Below are 19,604 nucleotides of genomic sequence, written 5' to 3' on the forward strand. Positions count from 1 at the left end.
CTTTTGCCTCCATTTATCTTCTTTTTGTCTGTTCCTGGGATGAAGCTCCGATGCGGGGGATGGTCTCTCCGGGGGACCCGTTTCCGGTGGCGGAAAGGCGGGAATCACCCGTCTGTGGCTCCGGGGAAAAGGCCCCGCTCGCCGCCGCCGCCACCGCCACTAACACAGACGCGGGGTGAAAGGCCAGCTACACCTCTCTTAGTAAGCGAGGAGGTCGCGAAACCTCACACGAGTTCGCCATTTGTGCTCGGGGAGAGTTAAAGCTGAGGGAACTGAGCAGGTCCCATCGTAAAACCCCTCCGGCTGGGGATATGGCAAAATTTCCATCATTGGAATAATGGCAGTGAATGTGTTCCCTCCCCTGACGGATATTCCCGGCTCCGACCCTCTTGGCCAAGCTTCTCCTCTGTCCTGCTCGCTACAGGAGGAAGTGTGTTCCAGAAAGGCGGGTTGGAGAGGATTTACGCCCTGGGTGAAAGGCAAGAAGAAAAAAAAAACTCAACAGGTGGCACTTAAGATGCTTTAAGACGGGCAAACGGATATGTAGGGAATGGAGAGATATGAATGATGTGCATGCAGTGGACATGTGTTGAACTTGGCATTGGGTTTGGCACGGACATTGAGGGACGAAGGACCTGTTCTATGCCTGCTTCCAGCGCTGCTGATTCGGCCAGCAGAACCATACTCTCCCTGCGGGTTGTGGGGCCTGTGGTTCTCTGGACATCATTGCAGCCTGGAATCACCTGTGTGAACAGAGAAGTTCATCTGGTGCTGATTTTGTTTGAGAAAAATGTTAAATTCAGGGCAGGGTACATTAGGGTGGTAGTGCTGCTGTGTTCATTCCTGACTTTGGCTGTCTGAGTTTGCACATTCTCCCTGTGAATGCATGGGTTTCCTCAGGTGCTCTGGTTTCCTCCCAAGTCCCAAAGACATGCAGGTTTGTAGGTTAATTAGCATCTATAAATTGCCTCATGTGTAGGGAGGGGATGCGAAAGCGGGATAACAGAATTAGTGTAAACGGGATTTTAATAGTCAGCGAGAGCTCGGTGAGCCAAAGGGCCTGTTTCCATGCTGTATCTTTAAAACTTAAAACCGTTCGGTATTGGAGTTGTGGCTGTTTGCTGTGTATAGTTTGGTTACTGCATTTTGTAATTACACTTGATTTTATAATGTCTATAGGATGATTTCACGAAAGGTCACTGGAGCGTAGATCCGCACCCACGTGACCGAAGATCTCAAGTGGAGGACATGCTAGGCATCCGGTACATGTTAGTGGATGGGAAAACACGCACTTTCCCACCCGTTAAAAACATAGAAAACGGCCAGGTTTTGATCTGCAATTTATTGTGCCAGTCGGGGTGACCGTGAGGCACAGCTACCTAGATTTACAGTCAAAAAACAAAGATAGAAACTAAGGTAAATTAAAGAGGGAGCTGAAGGTGCCAATCCAGCGGAAGTGAACAGCGGACATTTGCCGTGGAGATTTAAAGGTCCAAAATATCGGGAATTATCGCGTTTGCTCGCTGAATTTAATCAAAAGTAAGGCATTATTGACTTACTTTTGATGAAATTCAGCGAGCAAACGCGATAATATGGGGGGGGGGGGGGGGGGGGGGGTTTTGGGGGGATTTGGTGCCGGGGTAGATCTGGGTGTCATCGGCGTAACAGTGGAAGTCCAGGTTGAAGTGGCGGAATATCTGACCAAGGGGGAGGATGTAGATGATGAAGAGGGGGGGCCGAGTACGGAGCCTTGGGGAACGCCTTGAGTGACTGGCTGTAGCAGAGGTGTGGTTGTGGAGAGAGATGAAGTGGGATCTGTTGGAAAGGTAGGAACGGAACCAGCTGAGTGCAGAGCCTTCAATGCCGAGGTCTTTGAGTCTGGTGAGCAGGATGTTATGGTTCACTGTATCGAAGGCTGCGCTCAGGTCGAGGAGGATGAGGATGTTGAGGGAACCAGTGTCAGCAGAGGTGAGGAGGTCGTTGAGCAGTTTCTGTGCTAGGAGGGGGCGAAAGCCAGATTGGAGGGGTTCAAGTAGGTTATACGCAAGGAGGTGGGAATGAAGTTGCGACGCAACGATACGCTCCAGGGTTTTTGAAAGAAAGGGGAGGTTTGAGATTGGGCGGTAGTTAATGAGAGAGGAGGGATCAAGACCAGGTTTCTTTAAGATTGGTGTAACAGCAGCAGTTTTGAAAGCGGAGGGGACAATTCCATGGGACAATGAGGAGTTGAAGAGATTAGTGAGGTAGGGGCAGAGAACGGGAAGGCAGGACTTCAGCAGGGGAGTGGGGAGAGGGTCGAGGGAGCAGGTAGTGGGTTTGGAAGAGCTGATGAGTTTGGAGATTTCAATAGGGGTGACCAGATCAAACTGGGAGAGGAAGCAGTGTGGAGGAGGGGTAAGGAGGTCAGTGGAGATGTTGAAAGGAGGGGTCTTGGTAGGCGGTGGAGTAGATGCTGGGGAGTCGGGTACAGGGGATAAAGATTGATAGATGGTGCTGATTTTATCAGCGAAAAAGTGGAGGAATGAGTTGCAGAGATCCGGAGTAGAGGTAGGGAGAGTGTTGGCTCGAGGCTTGAGGAGGTTGCCCACTGTGGAGAAGAGGGTTCTGTGGTTTAGGCAGGGATCAGTGAATATGGAGGAGAGATAGGCAGATTTTGCAGCAATGAGGGCATCTTTGTAATCAGTGAGGTGGAGTTTGTAAGCTTCAAGGTGGACTGTGAGAGATGATTTCTTTGAGTCGTTCAAGTCGGCAACCAGTCTGTTTCAGTTTACGAAGTGCAGGTGCGTACCAGGGTGAAGATGTGTTGAAAGTTACGGTTCTTGTTTTGAGGGGGGCCATAGTGTTAAGGGAGGTAGACAAGGTGGAGTTGAGATGGTTTGTGAGATCATAAGGTGAGATGGGGGCTGAGTCCAGGGGGAGAGTGGTGGAGAGGAGGTCGGAGAGATGGTGGGGATCAATGGATTTTCGATTACGGAAGGTGATTTCTCGGAGGAAGCGGGGGCGAGGTCGGAGAAGGGATGGTGAACTGTATAAGCTTATGATCAGAGAGGGGGAAGAGGCATGGATGGAGGTTGAGTACCGGTTGATTTGTGGAGCAGACCAGGATCAAACCCAAGACTTTGTGAGACAGTAGGTCTACCAGCTGCGTCACTGAGCCGCATCTTCAATGCACAGATGCTGCCTGACCCACTGAATTCTTCCAGTGGTTTGTGTTTAGCTCAAGCCTCCAGTATCTGCAGTCACCTGTGTCTCTTGGCCCCATTCATTCCTCCTCTCAGCACCTGCAGTTCCAATCCAGCAGGAACAGTCTCATTTACCCGCTCTTCTCCCTCCCCAGCAATAGTGAGGTTTGTTGTGACTCGCTGTAAGAAAGTACCCTGACATGCAGAGCATCTTGCTCTGATTGCCATGGTACCAGCTCATCTAATTCACCAAGAGATTTCCCTTGCTGAAATGCAACGGGATGAAATTGTGTCACATGGAGGTAGGAAATGATTTAAATGTAGACTTTACTTCAGAAATACAGCGTGGAAACGGGCCCTGCGATCACGCTGTACACTAGTACTATCCAACCAAACTAAGGACAATTTACAATTAACAAAAGCCAATTAACCTACAAAAATGTATGTCTTTGGACGGTGGGAGGAAACCAGAGCATCCGTAGGAAACCCACACGGTCATAGAGAGAACGTACCAAATTCGGTGCAGACAGCACCCATAGTCAGGATCAAACCTGGGTCTCTGGTACGGTAGGGCAACAACTCTACTGCTGTGCCACGATGCTGCCCCAATGTTTAATTGTGTTCTGTTTTATTCTGTAGGGTAAACTAACGTGGGTTTGATGCTCTGACGACGCTGTGCGAAGACTGATACTGCTGACAGCTGGTGGGCACAGCCCATCTTCCGGAGTCCCCAGTGCAAGGACACGCTGTTGAGTCGGGATGATCCACTGGGAGGACCTCGTGTTGTCTCTGCCAGAGGGACGTAAAGGGCAACAGCTGTAGGGAGCCATCACTCAGGTAAGAGCAGAGGGACTGAAAGTACCAGAGATCAGCCCCCCTCCTGTGACCACAGAATCCAACCCGGGTCTCTGGTGCTGTGACGCAGGGGCTCTACCAGTTGCACCACTCTGCCGCTGAATGTAATATATATGAAAATTAATATTGCTGATTTCTATTGACTAATATTTGATCGGTTGCATTTGTTTCTAGCTTACGGGCATCAGTATTTAATCAGGAGGCAAGGAGATGGAAAAGCGATTGGACACCAGCGGGGATTCGCGGTGGAGAGGTGTCAAGCGGAAATCAGATGATACTTCGGAGGGGCAGCGACAGGGCGGGGGGAAGCTCTACCCCTCGCGCAAGAACACGGGTGACACACGTGCCCACTCTCTGCCCGTTTTGCCGGTCCATTATGACCTGAAGTTTCCCGACTACAGGCAGCCGGTGGAGATTGGCTGCTTCTCGCTGGACTCCCACCGGCAGCTCTTTAACGACGACAGGCAGCTGAGGTTCTGCAGAATGCCCCCGGACAAGAAGCCACGCTTCAACCTGCGAGACGGATTCAAAGACAGATACATAAAGCGCAACGACAGCGTAAAGGAAAAGTTGGACCACGTCCTGAAGTGGATTTTGCTCAACAGACAGAAGTTCCCCACGCTGGCCGGAGACAGGGGCTCCCCTGCCGTGACAAAGTAAGGGACAGGCAGCCGGTGTTGGAGCAGGCAAAGTTACAGCAGGGAATCAGGCCATCGTCTCTCGTGTTAGAGCAATCTAGCCAGTCTCACTCATACAGTCATAGTGCTTAGTCCTTCGGCCCAACTTGCCCACTCCGACCAACATGCCCCATGCCCAGCGGTGCTGGCTCGAAAGGCTGAATGGCCTATTACTGCACCTAATTTCTATGTATATCTGCACTTGTCCAACCTGCCTGTTTTTGGCTCGCATTCCTACAAAAACCTGTCCAATCCATGTACCTGTCTAAATGTTTCTTACAATAGTACCAGCCTCAACGACCTCTTCCGGCGGCTTGTTCCATACACCCACCACCTTTTGTGTGAAAACGTTAGCCATCAGATTTCTATTAAATTTTCCCCCCCTCACCTTAAACCTATGTCCTCTGGTTCTCAATTCCCTCACTCTGGGCAAGAGATGCCGTGCGTTTACCCGATTATTCCTCTAATTTCCCCTGCAGTTGTGTAAACATTCCCAGGGCCAGGGGGGCTCCACAATGATTGTTGTTGCAGAAGGAATGGTGTGGTGAGAGTCTGGCATTATGGTCTGACCTGTGGCCAGATGCTCACTGGAGTGTCTCTGGAGGACATGGGCAGGTGACTTTTCACATCGAGATGTCATTGTGTCTGAAGAAAGGGCACCTATAAATGTTCTCCATGAGATGCTGCCTGACCCGCTGAGTTACTCCAGCACTTTGTGTGGTTTTTTTTCCCACCCTTATAGCCAATACCCTGTAATCCAGCAACATTCTAGTTTGAAAGCAAAAGTGCTAGAGTAACTCAGTGGGTCAGGCACCATCTCTGGAGAACAAGGATAGGTGACGTATCGCTTCGGGACACTTCTCCAGACTCTGATACATCCCAGTGTGATACGCCACCTGTCCACATTCTCCAGAGAGTCGGCCTTGGGTCAGGTCGTAATCTCAGACTCCAGACATTTCCCAAACCGAACGTTACCTGTCCACGTCCTCCAGAGATACCACCGAATCTGCTGAGTTATTGCTGACATGTGTTGTTTTTTTTTGTAAATACCCATCTGCAGTTCCTTATGAGCATTCTGGTAAACCTCCTCTGCGCCCTCTCCAAAGCCTCGGTATCCGTCCTGTAATGAGGCGAGCAGAACTGCACTCAACACTCTGAATGTGGCCAAACCAAAGTCCTATAAAGCGGTCCCATGATTTCCTGATTCTTATACTCTGTGCTCTGACCAATGGAGGCAAGCATACCGTATTATGGCAGTTATGGACTTGCAGCCCAAGATCCTACCGTTCAGCAATGTTGTTGAGGGTCTTGTTCTTGCTGGCCTGTGCAGTTGTCCCTTTTCTGTTTCCAGTCAGCTGCACACGGACTTTATCACGTGGAGAGGGCACCTGACAAAGATCCTCACCACCCCTTATGAGAACAGAGAGGGCTGGCTGATGGCCGTGACGCTTTTTAATGGCACCTATTACATGAGTGAGGTGGAGACTGAGGAGGCCAGGTGCCAGAGGGAGCAGAGGACTGAGCAGCAGCAAGAGCTGATGTACGGAGGATATAAGTTTGAGCAGTACCTGTGTGCAGGTGAGTGACTTGTCCCACACTTCCTCTGTCTCGGGTCAGGCCCGGTTTCGGCTCAATGCATTTGATCAACTGAAACTAATTAAGAAAGCTTTGCCGAGTGGCAGCTGGTAGATCCAGAGACCCAGGTTCAATCCTGACCTCGCGTGCTGTCTGTGTGAAGTTTGCACGTTCTCCCTGTGACCGCACAGGTTTCCTCCCTCATCCTACAGATGTTCTTTGGCCCTGGCATGTTGGTGAGTGGTGGAAATCTGGAGAGTTGATGGAATGTCAAGAAAATACCCACAGGGAATATCATATGAGTCCTATAGTCATAGGAGTGCTCTGTTAGTCCGCATCGACTCGTTGGGCTGAAGGGCCTCTTCCAATGCTGTTGGTAAATAATGTTTTAAATGACACGTTATGGGCAACAAAGTGACGCAACAGGTAGGACTGCAACCTCAGTTCCAGAGTCCCGGGTTCAATCTTGACCTCGGGTGTTGCTTGTGTGGAGTTTGCATGTTCTCCATGTTACCGTGGGGTTTCCTCCAGGTGTTCCGGTTTCCTCCCACATCCCAAAGACATGCAGGCTGTAGGTTAATTGGCTTTTGTACATTGCCCCTAGTGTGTAGAGAATGGATGTGAAAGTGGTGCAGCAAAGAACTAGTATGACCAGGAATCAATGATCAACGTGGACTCGGTGAACCTGTACGTGATTGTGCTGCCAGATATTCTTTCCAGGATAACTTTGACATGGTGAAATCTACCTTCACCACATGCGACAAAGACTGATCTCAACTGAAGCAACAGAGATTAAATCCGTAGTTAATCTGTGCTGTTTACGTCCGTCTGAAGAAAGTCCATACTCTCCAGGGATGCTGCCTGACCTGCTGAGTTACTCCAGCACTTTTTTTTTTGTAATAATAATAATACATTTTATTTAATGGTGCCTTTCAAGACACTCAGGGTCACCTTACATCACATAATATCAGTAATAAACATACAATAAGCAACAAAGCACCAGTAATTAAAAAATTAACAATAAAACATACAATAAGCAACAAAGCACAGCACAACGAGTTAAGATTGATATAAAATAAGATGCAGTTGTTGCATTTAAAATGAGTAAGCTAGTTTAAAAAGATGGGTTTTAATAGTGGTTTTGAATTCTGTCATGGAATCCAGTATGGGGATGTGAGAGGGTGGTGAAGTTTAGGTGCAGCGTGGGAGAAGGCCCTGGCACCCACTGTGCTGAGGTTGATGAGTGGTAGCGCCAGTAGACCTGCTGATGAAGATCGCAGGGAGCGGGAGGGGGTGTAAGTCTCAAGGAGATCTGTGAGAAACTGGGGAAAGGTTATGAAGCGCTTTAAATGTTAATAATACAATTTTACAGTTAATCCTTTGTGACGCAAGGAGCCAGTTGAATCAGCAGGGGAGTGACATGATCAGTGGACTTTGAGCGTGTGATAATCCGTGCTGCAGAGTTCTGGATGAGTTGAAGTCGATGAATAAGTTTGTAGGGGATGCCTGCCAAGATCGCGTTGCAGTAGTCAATGCGTGATGTGACCAAAGCATTGACTAGAACTTTAGTGGAGTGTTGTGTTAAAGCAGGGCGTAGTCTGGAGATGTTTCGTAGATGGAAAAAGGCAATCCAGGAGACATTGTTTATATGACTGGAGAAAGAAAGGGTACTGTCCAAGATAACACCAAGGCTCTTAACCTGCGTGGAGACTGGTATGATGGCTTCAGAGATGGGAATTGGTTTTTGAGAGTGTAGATTTAGAGCCATTGAGGAGTAGCTCAGTTTTATTACTGTTGAGCTTTAGGTAGTTGTTTGTTATCCATATCTGTACATCATGGAGACAGGCAGTGAGAGTACTGGAGGGGGCAGTAGAAGTAGGCTTGGTGGACACGTAAAGCTGTGTATCATCAGCCTAACAATGAAAATGAATACCATGGTGCTGAAAAATGTTGCCAAGAGGGAGGAGTGGCCCCAACACTGAACCCTGTGGAACTCCGTGGTGAACTATGGAACTTTCTGACCGCTAATTCTGAATCTGTGACCTATCTGCAAGGTAGGAGGCAAACCACTGATACACAGTGCCACAGACTCCAATGCTAGCCAGACGATCCATAAAGATCTGATGGGATATGGTATCAAAGACTGAGGTGAGGTCAAGGAGGATAAGGATGGAGAGTAGACTGGAATCAGCTGCGCAGAGGTGATCTTAACCAGCGCTATTTCGGTGCTACGTTTGGGGTGGAAGCCAGATTGGAATTGTTCAAAGATATTATTGTTTTCAAGGTAGGTCTGGAATTGAGATGAAACTACCCCTCAAGAATTTTGGAAATGAATGATAAGTTGGAAATAGGCCGATACTTGTTTTGGTCACTAGAGTCTAAACCAGGTTTCGACCCGAAACGTTGCCGAGTTCCTTCGCTCCATAGATGCTGCCTCACCCGCTGAATTTCTCCAGTTTAAATTGACATCACTGTTGGCACTGACGTTGTGGGCCAAACGACCCTAACTGTACTATGTACCAATGAGAAAAATAACCCCTCCACTCCACTTCATTGGAGTGGGTGATCTGGGTGGAGTCAATGAAGTTAATGGGAAGGAGGAAGAGAGGAGAGCTACAATGCTGAGAACTATATTCTGTACCTTCCCTCCGCTTCACCTATTGTACTAGAATTTGATGTACATCAATTGTATGTACGTGTGGTATTATCTGATGTGATTCGATAGCCTGCAAATCAAACCCTTTCACCGCACCTTGGTACAGGTGGCAATAATAAACCTCCCCCTCTTGCAGATAAAGCGGAAGGGAGCCCGGATCCGTCCGGAGTGGTGAACACCAACGAGGCGTTCTGCTGCGTGGTCCGAACCCGACTGGACGGCCACTCCCTCGTGTTCTCGGGCGAGGTGGATTGCAAGGACAACTCGGATCCGCGGCTAAAGCCCCCTCAGTGCTACGTGGAGCTGAAGACCAGCCGAGAGACCTACAGTCCTAACCAGGAGAAGAACTTCCTCAGGTTGGTAAAAGCCAAGATGGAACCAATCACCGCCAAATGCCCAAGCGATGCCCCTAACTCCATGCAGACTCGGTGGATGCTGGGAGAGCGCTCTGTGACCCCGACAAGATCTAGGCCTTTTATAATTCCACAAGGATGACCATACCATAAAACCCCATGACATAGGAGCAGAATTAGGCTCTGCGGCCAATCGCATCTACTCCGCCATTCGATCATGACCGATCTATTTTCCCTCACGGTGGCGCAATGGGGCGGCGGTACAGTTGCTGCCTTACAGCACCAGAGACCAGGGTTTGATCCTGGTCTCCTTAATGGCTTCCGCTTTCCGAGTCCCCACCCCCTCATCTTTATTATGGATGTTCAGTCACAACACCTGCATCCCCTACCAAGAAGGACTGAAAGCCCTCTGTTTCTTCCTTGACAGCAGTCATCCAATTTCCCTTTACTAACACTACTCCGCCTAGCGAAGCTGGTCCTCACCCTTAACAACTTCTCCTTCGACTCCTCCCTCTCCCTCCAAGTCAAAGGCGTAGCTATGGGCACCTGTATGGGCCCCAGCTCTGCCTGCTTCTTTGTAAGGTACGTTGAATAATCCTTGTTCCAGGCATACACTGGCCCTATCTCCAAACTCTATTTCTGTTGAATTGACAACTGCATCGGTGCTACCTCCTGCACCCACACAGAACTCATGAACTTCAACTTCACCACCAATTTCCATCCTGCACTCAAATTTACTTGGACCATCACGGACACCTCCCTCTTTCTTGATATCACAGTCTCCATCACAGGAAATAGACTATTAACTGACATCTATTACAAACCCACAGACTCCCACAACTATTTCGACTACACTTCTTCCCACCCTGCTTCCTGCAAAGACCTTATCCGCTATTCCCAATTCCTCCTTTTACGCCACATCAGCGCCCAAGATGAGGTGTTCCATACTAGAACATCTGAGATATCCTCATTCTTTAGTGAATGGGGGTTCCCCTCTCATTATAGATGAGGACTCATTCGTGTCTCCTCGGTACCTCGCAGCTCCGCCCTTGCTCCCTCTCCCACTAGTCGCAACAGAGACAGAGTTCCCCTAGTCCTTACCTTTTAGTCCATCAGTTGTTGCATACATCACAATCCTCTGCAATTTTCGCCACCCCCAAAGGGTTCCCAACACTAGTCACAACTTCTCATCTACACCTCTTTCTGCAGAGACTGTTCCATCCGTAACTCCCTGGTTAACTCATTCCTTCCCACTCAAACCACACCCTCCCCAGATACCTACCCCTGCAACCGCAGAAGATGCAACACCTTTCCCTATACCTCCTCCCTCGACTGTCCTTTCAGGTTAGGCAGTGGTTCACATGCATCTCCTCCAGACTCGTCTACTGTATCCTTTGTTCAAGATGTGGACTATTATACATCGGCGAGACCAAACATAGACTGAGTGAGTGTTTCGCTGAACACCTTTGCTCCGTCTGCCTGAGCCGACCTGATCTCCCGGTTGCTAAACACTTTAATTCTCCTTCCCATTCCCACACTGTGTGGATGTTCTCCAGATGCTCCGGTTTCCTCCAACACTCTAAAGACGTGCAGGTTTGTAGATTAATTGGCTTTGGTATAATTATAAATTGTCCCTAGTGTGCAGGATAGGGCTAGAGTACGGGGATCTCTGTTCAGCACCATCTCAGTGGGCTGAAGGGCCTGTTTCCGGGCTGTATCTCCAAACTAAACTGAACATTTATTGACGTTTTTGGTTAAGAGCCTTTTGCCTAGAGTAGGGGAATCGAGAACCAGAGGACATAGGTTGAAAGTGATGGGGGGAAGATTTAATAGAAGCCTGAACACAGTATGGTGAGTGTATGAAACCAGCTGCTGGATGGGGTCGTTGGGGCAGGTTCTGTTGCAACATTTAGGAAGCATTTGGACAGGCACATGGATAGGAGAGGTTTAGAGGGATACAGGCCAATTACAGGCAGGTGGGACTAGTGCAAATTTGATATTTTGGTCAGCATGGACAGGTTGGGCCAAAGGGTCTGTTTCCACGCTGTATGACTCTCCATGACTATAACGTGGCCATTGTGGAGCGCTGATGGTGTCAATCATGACTGCGGGTAGGCAGACCAGAAGTGAGTGACAGGGCAGAGGAGAATATGGTGGCAGGAACTAAAGTGACCCTGTTCTCAGTATTTGGCAGTGGGATACTGAGCACAGAACGTACAGCACAAGAACAGGCCCTTCGACCCACAGAGTCTGTGCTGAACATGACACCAGGACCAACCCTTCTCTGCCTGAACATAATCCATATCCCTTAATCCTTGTATAGCTATACGTCTATCCATACGTTTCCATCGTATTTGTCTTAACCACCACCCCCTGCAGCACGTTCCAGGTATCCACAGCCCTCTGTAAAGATAACTTGCCCTGCACATCTTCTTTAAACCTTGCCCCTCTCACATAAAATTATGCCCTCCAGTCTTTGATTTTCCCACCCTTGGAAAAAGATTCTGACACTCTACCCTATCTATGCCTCTCATTTTATATACTTCCATCGTCTACCCGTAAGCTCCAGCAATCCAGAGAAAATCCTAAATCCTATAGCCAATATCCTCTAATGCATGCATTATTCTGGTAAACCTCCTTTGCACCCTTTCCATAGCCCCCGAATCCTTCCTGCAATAGGTCGACCAGAACTGCATGCAAGATTCCAAATATGGCCTAACCAAAGTCCTATGGAGTTGCACTGTGACTTCCTGACTAAAAGGAACTGCAAATGCTGGAATCTTGTGTAAAATACAAGTGCTGGAGTCTCTCAGTGGGTCAGGCAGCATCTCTAAAGAACATGAATAGGCAACATTTCGGGTTGGGACCTTTATTCAGATTTCAAAGAGAAATCATGTCTTCCTGACTATTATCCTCAAAGCCCTGACCTATGAAAACAAGCCTACCGCACGCCTTCATAATCACTCTATTTACTTGTGCTGCCACTTTCAGGGAGTTATGGACTTGGACCAAGATCCATCTGTTTATCAATGTTCTTAAGGGTCATGCAATTAATTGTATATTTTCCACATGACTTCGACAGCAAAGGCAATCAGAGTTTCTAATCACTGTAACCTTGTCTTTGTAGATTTAAACTGATCAAATGGTGGGCACAGTCCTTCTTGCCAGGAGTTCCTCAAATCGTTGCGGGATTTCGGGATGACAGTGGCACGGTGGTCTCACTTCAGACCTTCGAAACAATGAAGATTCATCACTTGGTCAAGGTGCGCCTGGAATAATTTATTAAAATTCTGGAATAAATCTGCAGATGCTGAAAATCTGAAATAAAAGCAAAAGAGCTGGTAACGCTGGGTGGGTCAGGCAGCATCTGCGGAAGGAGAAACAGTTGATGTTTCAGGTCGACTGTTTTCTGCTTGGGTTGTAGAAAGGGTTCCTGCTGGGCACAGGTTCCGACATCCCCACAGCAACTGCAAGTCACGTTGGCATGATGCGAGGTCTGAAAGGTGCTATAGAAATGCAGAACCTTCCTTTCTCAATTCCGCCCCCCCCCCCCCCCCCACAGAGGATTTACAAAAGATGATAGAAAGCGGCACAGCGGGTAGAGCTGCTGCCTCACAGCGCCAGAGACCAAAGTTCCATCCTGACCTGGTCAGTGTGGAGTTTGCATGTTCTCCCTGTGACTGCAGTTACCTCCCACATCCCAAAGATGGGTTTGTGGGTTCATTGTTCCTCTGTAAATTGCCCCTCGCCTATAGGCCATGAATAAAAAAAGTGCGATAACATAGAACTAGTGTGAACGGTGTAAACTCAGTGGCTGAGCCTGTCTCCGTGCTAAACTAAACCAAACCTGAGCAAATGCAGGAGGACCAGAACAGGAGAAGAAGATCAGCAACTTGAATCTAAGGCAATCAATGGATTTTCAGTTAATTTCAGTTACAGATGGAAAGGTTTCTCCAAGGATGAAATGATCTTCTGGAATTCTTCCCAACTGGAGCAGCCGGGCAGCGATCCCTCACACATGCCAGTAAAATAACCCTCATGGACAAGGAATACACTCCCCCAGCACAGGGGATCACCACTGATGGTGCAGATGGGAAGTTGCAAAGCATTAGCAAAAGAGACTAGGAGGAACCAACTAACATTTAACAGAGATCACATTTCCTTTGGGCTTTGTTATAGTAGAATGTTCCTGCAATATTTTCTCTTGCTGCTCACAATAACCCGGGAAAGATCTCAACTGGCTGGGGGCCGTGTTGGATCGCCCTGGGTGAGTTGACGGTGTGGTGTGTGGGTGCCTGCACTGCACGTTCATCCATCGGGTTTGTTCTGATGGTCGGGGCCGGGATTAGACAGGACCCGGATTGGACGGGGCCAGGGATTGATTAGAGACGGGATTGGTTGGGGGCAGGAGATCGTTGGTCGATGCATTGGTCGATGCTGGGGATTGGTCAGGGGTGGAATTGGTCGATGCTGGGGATTGGTCAGGGGCGGAATAATTTTGCTGCAATGGCCGGGGTGAGGGCTGGTCACAGCTTGGGGTTGACCGGGGTAGGGGTTGGTCAAGGCTTGGGATTGGTCAAGGTTTGGGATTGACCAGGGTGGGGGTTGGTCGGGCTCAGGAGTTACATCTCCAGATGTGGTTTGCTGGGAATAGGATTTGATTCTCAATTCCAGTGACCGTCTGCCTCTGGCCATGGTGTTGCGCGGCCACACGGTGTGTGATGGTCGGCCATGGAGGGTCCCTTTCCATGAGGTGTCCACTGGAGATCTGAGGTGGAACTTGGTTTGTTTGTTGGACAATCTGTTTAAAGAGCTGCCTTTGCTTTGCCCCCTCACAGAACGAGCGGGGTTGCTGGAAGCCGGCCGTCTGCCTGAACTTCTGCAACGCCTTCCTGTCCTTCGTAAAGCAAGTGGTGACCCTCGACAATCACCGGTAATCGTCCTTCACTGGCCCCCACTGTGGGGAGGGAGGGGGGGGTCTATGCTGATGGTTGGGGCTAGGAAGACACACAGTGATGGAGTAAACCAGTGTTTGCAGTTCCTTGGTTGGAGTCAGGTTGGGTTTGAGAAATAACCAATCAATCCAACAATTCTTCACCTGCCTAACATAAAATAGTGTCCGGTAAACACGAGGTTACTGTGCAGATGCTGGAGTCGCTCAGCAGGTCAGGCAGTATCTCTGCCGAACATGAAAAGGCGATCTTTCAGGTTAAGACTCTTCTTCAGACTCAAGAAGGGTCTCGAACCGAAACGTCATCTATCCATGTTCCATGAGATGCTGCCTCGCCCGCTCAGTTACTCCAGCACTCTGTGTCATTTGCATTAGATAGTCAACGTAGGACAATGCTAAAAATGAATCTACAAATACTGAACAAAATCAAATCAAACCTAACCCTCCGTGACAGAATCCGGAACCAAGAACCTTCTGAAATGGCGGCGCAGTGGTGCAGCTGATAGCGCTGCTGCCTCACAGCGTCAGAGACCCAGGTTCGATCCTGACCTCGGATACTGTCTGGTAGAGTTTTCTCCTTGTGACCGCGTGTGTTTTCTCTGGGTGCTCCGGTTTCCTCCCACATCCCAAAGTCGTGCTGGTTTGTAGGTTAATTGGCCTCTGTAAATTGCCCCTCGTGTGTAGGGAGTGGATGAGAAGGTGAGATAACAGAACTAGTGTGAATGGGTGATTGATGATTTAGCGTGGACTCGGTAGGCCGAATGGCCTGTTTCTGCCCTGTATCTCTCAGTAAAATAAGTTAATAAATAACACTAAGTACTGGAGTAACTCAGTGGGTTGGACAGCATCTCTGGAGGACATGGATGCATGATGTTTTGGGTCAGGACCTCTCTTCAATAGTTTGATGTATTGCGATTGGTTTCTGGAGCAAGTGTCCTTGTCGAGAGTTACATTGGCGAGACCGAGCGTCGACTCAACAATTGCTTCCCTGAACACTTGCGCTCGCACCACCAATGGCCAGCTGGATCTCCCGGTTGCTAACTGCTTTAACTCCCCTTCCCATTCCCACACTGTTCTGTCTGACACCCCCCCCCATTGCCAGAGGGAGGCCACGTGCAAACTGGAGGAACAGCATCTTGTATTCCGCTTGGGAGCTTACTACACAGTGGTATGAACAATGAACTCTCCAATTTTAGTTAATTAAGCTACAAACAACCCTCCCTTCCTCCACCCCCCACGGACTCTTCCCTGTGCCCCTCCTGGACTCGTGCCCATTTCCCCTTCGTGTTGCACCTATATTCCTTCCTCTGGCTTCACAATTTACACTTTCCTTATCTCACACCTTTTGTCTTTACATGTCCAACCAACTGCCTACCAAATAACACCCTTCATCTGTATCCACCTAATACTCGCCAGGCTTTGTTCTACCCCCACATCTCCCAGTTTTATTTCCTTCACAATCAGTTTGAAGAAGGGTCCCAACCTGAAACATGTTCATGTTCTCCAGAGATGCTGGCTGACCTGCGAGTTACTCCAGCACAGTTTGTCTTTTCTTGATGAAGGCATCATTGGTTTAGGTTCCCCTCGTGTTATTCTGGAGTTAAGATCAATCAGGTTAGTGTAACAGTTTAATATTCTTCTTTTCCTTTCTTCTGTCTTAGGATGGTGACCCTTTTCTCCTGGGAGCCTGGAAAAGATATTTCATACACATTGCACTCAGACGGTGCGTTTGGCTTTCTCCCAGGCTGGTACGTGGGGAGTGTGTTTGGACATTCGGGGACTTTGGGTACTGCAGGTGAGAAAGTCCCTGACATCTGACTCGCTATCGAAAGGAACTTGTTGCTGGATCTGCCGCTGCTGGCGATTTTACATTTCTGTGTAAGGTGATGCTTTAATGTAAATAACACAAAGTGCTGGAGGAACTCAGCCATGACAGTATCTATGGAGGGAAGTTTGAAGACAGTAGTTTGAAGGCAGCACCATGAAGATGCAGCACCATTTCGCCTTCACACTGGCAGCCATCTCGTTCTCCAGCTGCTAAAAATGGTCACCGCCACATTTGGCATCGATGAAAGACATTGTTCACATCTGGCGACTGAACAGATCGTACGTGCAGATCCAAGCAATGTGGGTCGGGCAGCGTGAAGTCAAGAAACACGCAGATTCAGCAAGTCAGTCTAATCATACACTGCTCACGGTCTAGTCGGCTTTGATGTGCTTATTTACCTTCAATCGTGTTACCTTTGGGAAAGCTTGCTTTTTCTTCCTGTATATAAAATGGATTAAAATAGGAATTGGAAGCTCAATGGTCAGCATGGACTATGGGCCGAATGGCCTATTTCCATGCTGTGTGACGCTGTTTTTGTTACTCATAGCAGCAACAACTTTTCATGAGTGTCTTTGAGTAAGACCGCACGTTGTGTCTTCTGCAGGAGGGGCACTATGGGCCAGCAGCATCTGTGGAGGCGGAGGGTATCTGATTGTAACCTTAATTCTTCTCTGAATGACCCTTCTCTGGGCTGATGGAAGCCCAGTGGAGATATGTGGCGAGTCATAGTTTAGTTTATTGCCACGTGTACTGAAGTGGAGTGAAGGTCAAAGGTCAAAAACTTTATTTGCCATTTGTGCTTACACACATAGGAACTCTTGTGCGGTTGTTCAGAGAGTCAAGTCAAGTTAAAAAGACTCACAGAAGACACATAATCTATAAAAACATATACTTCTCTAGAACTAAAAACCCTATATAAAAGTGTTGATTGCATTGTAAATTGCACAGGCCCAGGAGACAATATAATATAATATGATGTGCTATGAGGTAGGTCAGGACATCAGTTCATTTTGTTTTGGCCAAGAGTCTCACTGTGGCAGGGAAGAAGCTCTTAAAAAAGCGTGTTCTGTTTGTGACGATGCTGTCCGCTCGCCTGTGCCTGAGGTTGTATGTGCAGTTTTTGTGTTTGAGCAGGGAGTGAGCTGGATTTAGTATGTCTCTGATGATTCTCTCTGCTCTTTTTTGACAGCGCTGTGTATAGATTGTATCCATGGAGGGGAGTTCCGTTCTGATAATCCTCTCTGCAGTCTTTATGACTCTTTGCAGAGCCTTCCTCTCTGTCTGTGTGGTGTTTCCATACCACACCGTGATGCCTGTGGTGAGGATGCTCTCTATCAGTCCTTTGTAGACCTGGGTGAGAGGGCGACAGTGCAGACCAGCTTTTCTGAGCAGCCTGATGAAGTACAGTCTCTGCTGTGCTTTTTTCACTGTGGCAACAGTGTTCAAAGTCCAGTTCAGATCTGATGTTACTTGTAATCCCAGGTATCTGTAACTGTCAGCCCTCTCCACCACAGTCCCCTTGATGATGAGGGGCTGCAGGGGGGGGTGGATTTTTCCTGAAGTCCATTATTATTTCTCTTGTCTTGTCTGTGTTGAGGCTTAGGTCGTTCACCTCACCATAGGCAAGAATGTCGTTCACCAGACTCCTGAAAAGCTTTTGTAGCGTGTTAACCAGTCAGCGGAAAGACTATACATGATTACAATCGAGCCATCCACAGTGTACAGATACATGATAAAGTGTATAACATTTAATGCGAGGTAAAGTCCAACTAAAGATAGTCTGCGGGTCTCCAATGAGGTAGATTGTAGATCAGGACTGCTCGCCAGTTGTTGATAGGATGGTTCAGTTGCCTGATAACAGCTGAAGAAACGGTCCCTGATTCTTGAGGTGTGCGTTTTCAATCATCTCCCCCCATCACCTGCTAGGTGGTTACAAGTGAGAGGAGGATTGCATGGCAGATGGGTGGAGTAAGTGACAAAGGCTAGAGGTGAAAAGGAGACAAATGGGTGTCGGGTATGGAGAAAAGTGAAATATGAAACTGGGAGAGAGATATGGGAGCATCCCACTTATTTCCCACCTGACCTGAAATGGCGTCTTTACATTTCCCTCCACAGATGCTGCCTAACCCGCTGAGTTCCTCCAGCAATTTGTGTTTTGCTCAAGATTCCAGCATCTGCAGTTCCTCATGCCTTCTGGAGTAGATTCACTTGTTTTAGACAATAGATGCACGAGTAGGCCATTCGGCCCTTTGAGCCAGCACCGCCATTTAATGTGATCATGGCTGATCATCCACAATCAGTGCCCCCGTTCCTACCCTCTCCCCATATCCCTTGACTCCGCTATCTTTAAGAGCTCTGTCTAGCGCTCTCTCGCGAAAGCATCCAGAGAACCAGCCCCCACTGCCCTCTTCTTCTTTTGTGTCGCGTGCACAGCCTAAAGTTGTTGAACAACTTGTTCTATTTGATCTTCCATTTGTGCACGTCGAGTTGATTGCATTAGTCGAAACAGGGCGGACCAAGTGAAGGTTGCAATCTTCCACCCCACTGCCCTCTGAGACAGAGAATTTCCCAAATGCAAAACAAGATACTCCTTTATCATCACTGTGGGACTGGGGTGACCCTGCATATATTTCTGGCACAGGACGATCAAAGAGGAAGGAAATTATAGATTTTAATAGCTGACAACCAATTCATTTGGTAAAATGTCTCAACGAAAACTCAGTCAAAGTACTGAGATATAATTTAGTTTACAGCGCAGGATCAGGCGGTCCACCGAGTTTACGTTGACCAGTTATACCACTAACACTATCCTACACACAAAGGACAATTTACAGAAGCCAATTAACCTACAAACCTGCACGTCTTTGGGGTGTGGAAGGAAACTGGAGCACCGAGAGAAAACCCACGCGATCACAGGGAGAACATACAAGCTTCAGACAGACAGCCCCCATAGTCAGGATTGAACCCGGCACACGGGTAAAGCAGCAACCAGCAACAACCACTGCGCCACCGTGCTGCTCTTTGGACACAGAAGAAACTGCGGATGCTGCATTATTTGTGACTGAGATTGTATGGATATTTAAGATTGTTCCTCACGTGACAATAATAAACCTATATTTAATCATGTAATCACAAGAAACTGCGGACGCCGTTTAACTAAAAAAAAATACACTGTAAGTGTTGGAGTTGGGTCAGGCAGCATCTCTGGCGAGCATCTCTGACCCGAAACATCACCAGTCCATGTCCTCTAAAGATGCTGATTGACCCGCTGAGTTACCCTAGCACGTTATCTTTTTTGTTTGCAAAACCTAATCTCTGCTTTTCTCGGGACCCTAACAATTGCAGTCTCTTATTTCCCCATTAACTCCTCAAGCAAAATAAATGAAGTGTAATGTGAGATGGTGGAGGGGTGATTAAAACTAGGAGACCGGGAGGGGTGGGGGGGGGGGGATGAGCACAAGGAAGAAGGGGAGAATTAGTTGCACAACGTTCCCAGTCGATAGTTTGTTTCTTGTTTATATAAAGCT

The 19,604-nt window shown here is 48.2% G+C and overlaps 1 protein-coding gene across 5 annotated transcripts; it reads left to right on the top strand.

Annotated features, from left to right (window-relative positions):
* Window positions 1-45: 45 nt before the first annotated feature.
* dxo (decapping exoribonuclease) lies at window positions 46-19,206 on the top strand. 5 transcript variants are annotated; one of them, XM_055651554.1, is made up of 10 exons: window positions 59-505; window positions 3,822-4,019; window positions 4,212-4,693; window positions 6,066-6,292; window positions 9,082-9,301; window positions 12,426-12,561; window positions 14,137-14,231; window positions 15,911-16,044; window positions 17,267-17,395; window positions 18,193-19,206. In XM_055651554.1, the coding sequence occupies exons 3-10, from the start codon at window positions 4,248-4,250 to the stop codon at window positions 18,201-18,203; spliced, it is 1,398 nt and encodes a 465-aa protein (XP_055507529.1). In that variant the 5' UTR covers window positions 59-505; window positions 3,822-4,019; window positions 4,212-4,247; the 3' UTR covers window positions 18,204-19,206. The 5 variants fall into 5 exon arrangements, 4 of the variants coding, with proteins under 4 accessions (XP_055507528.1, XP_055507527.1, XP_055507529.1 ...); XM_055651553.1 differs by lacking the exon at window positions 18,193-19,206 and having other exon boundaries at window positions 46-201; window positions 17,267-18,186; XM_055651552.1 differs by lacking the exon at window positions 18,193-19,206 and having other exon boundaries at window positions 57-505; window positions 17,267-18,186.
* The last annotated feature ends 398 nt before the right edge of the window (window positions 19,207-19,604 follow it).

Source organism: Leucoraja erinacea, chromosome 20, assembly GCF_028641065.1.
Source record: "Leucoraja erinacea ecotype New England chromosome 20, Leri_hhj_1, whole genome shotgun sequence".
In the NCBI taxonomy this organism is placed as follows: domain Eukaryota; kingdom Metazoa; phylum Chordata; class Chondrichthyes; order Rajiformes; family Rajidae; genus Leucoraja; species Leucoraja erinaceus.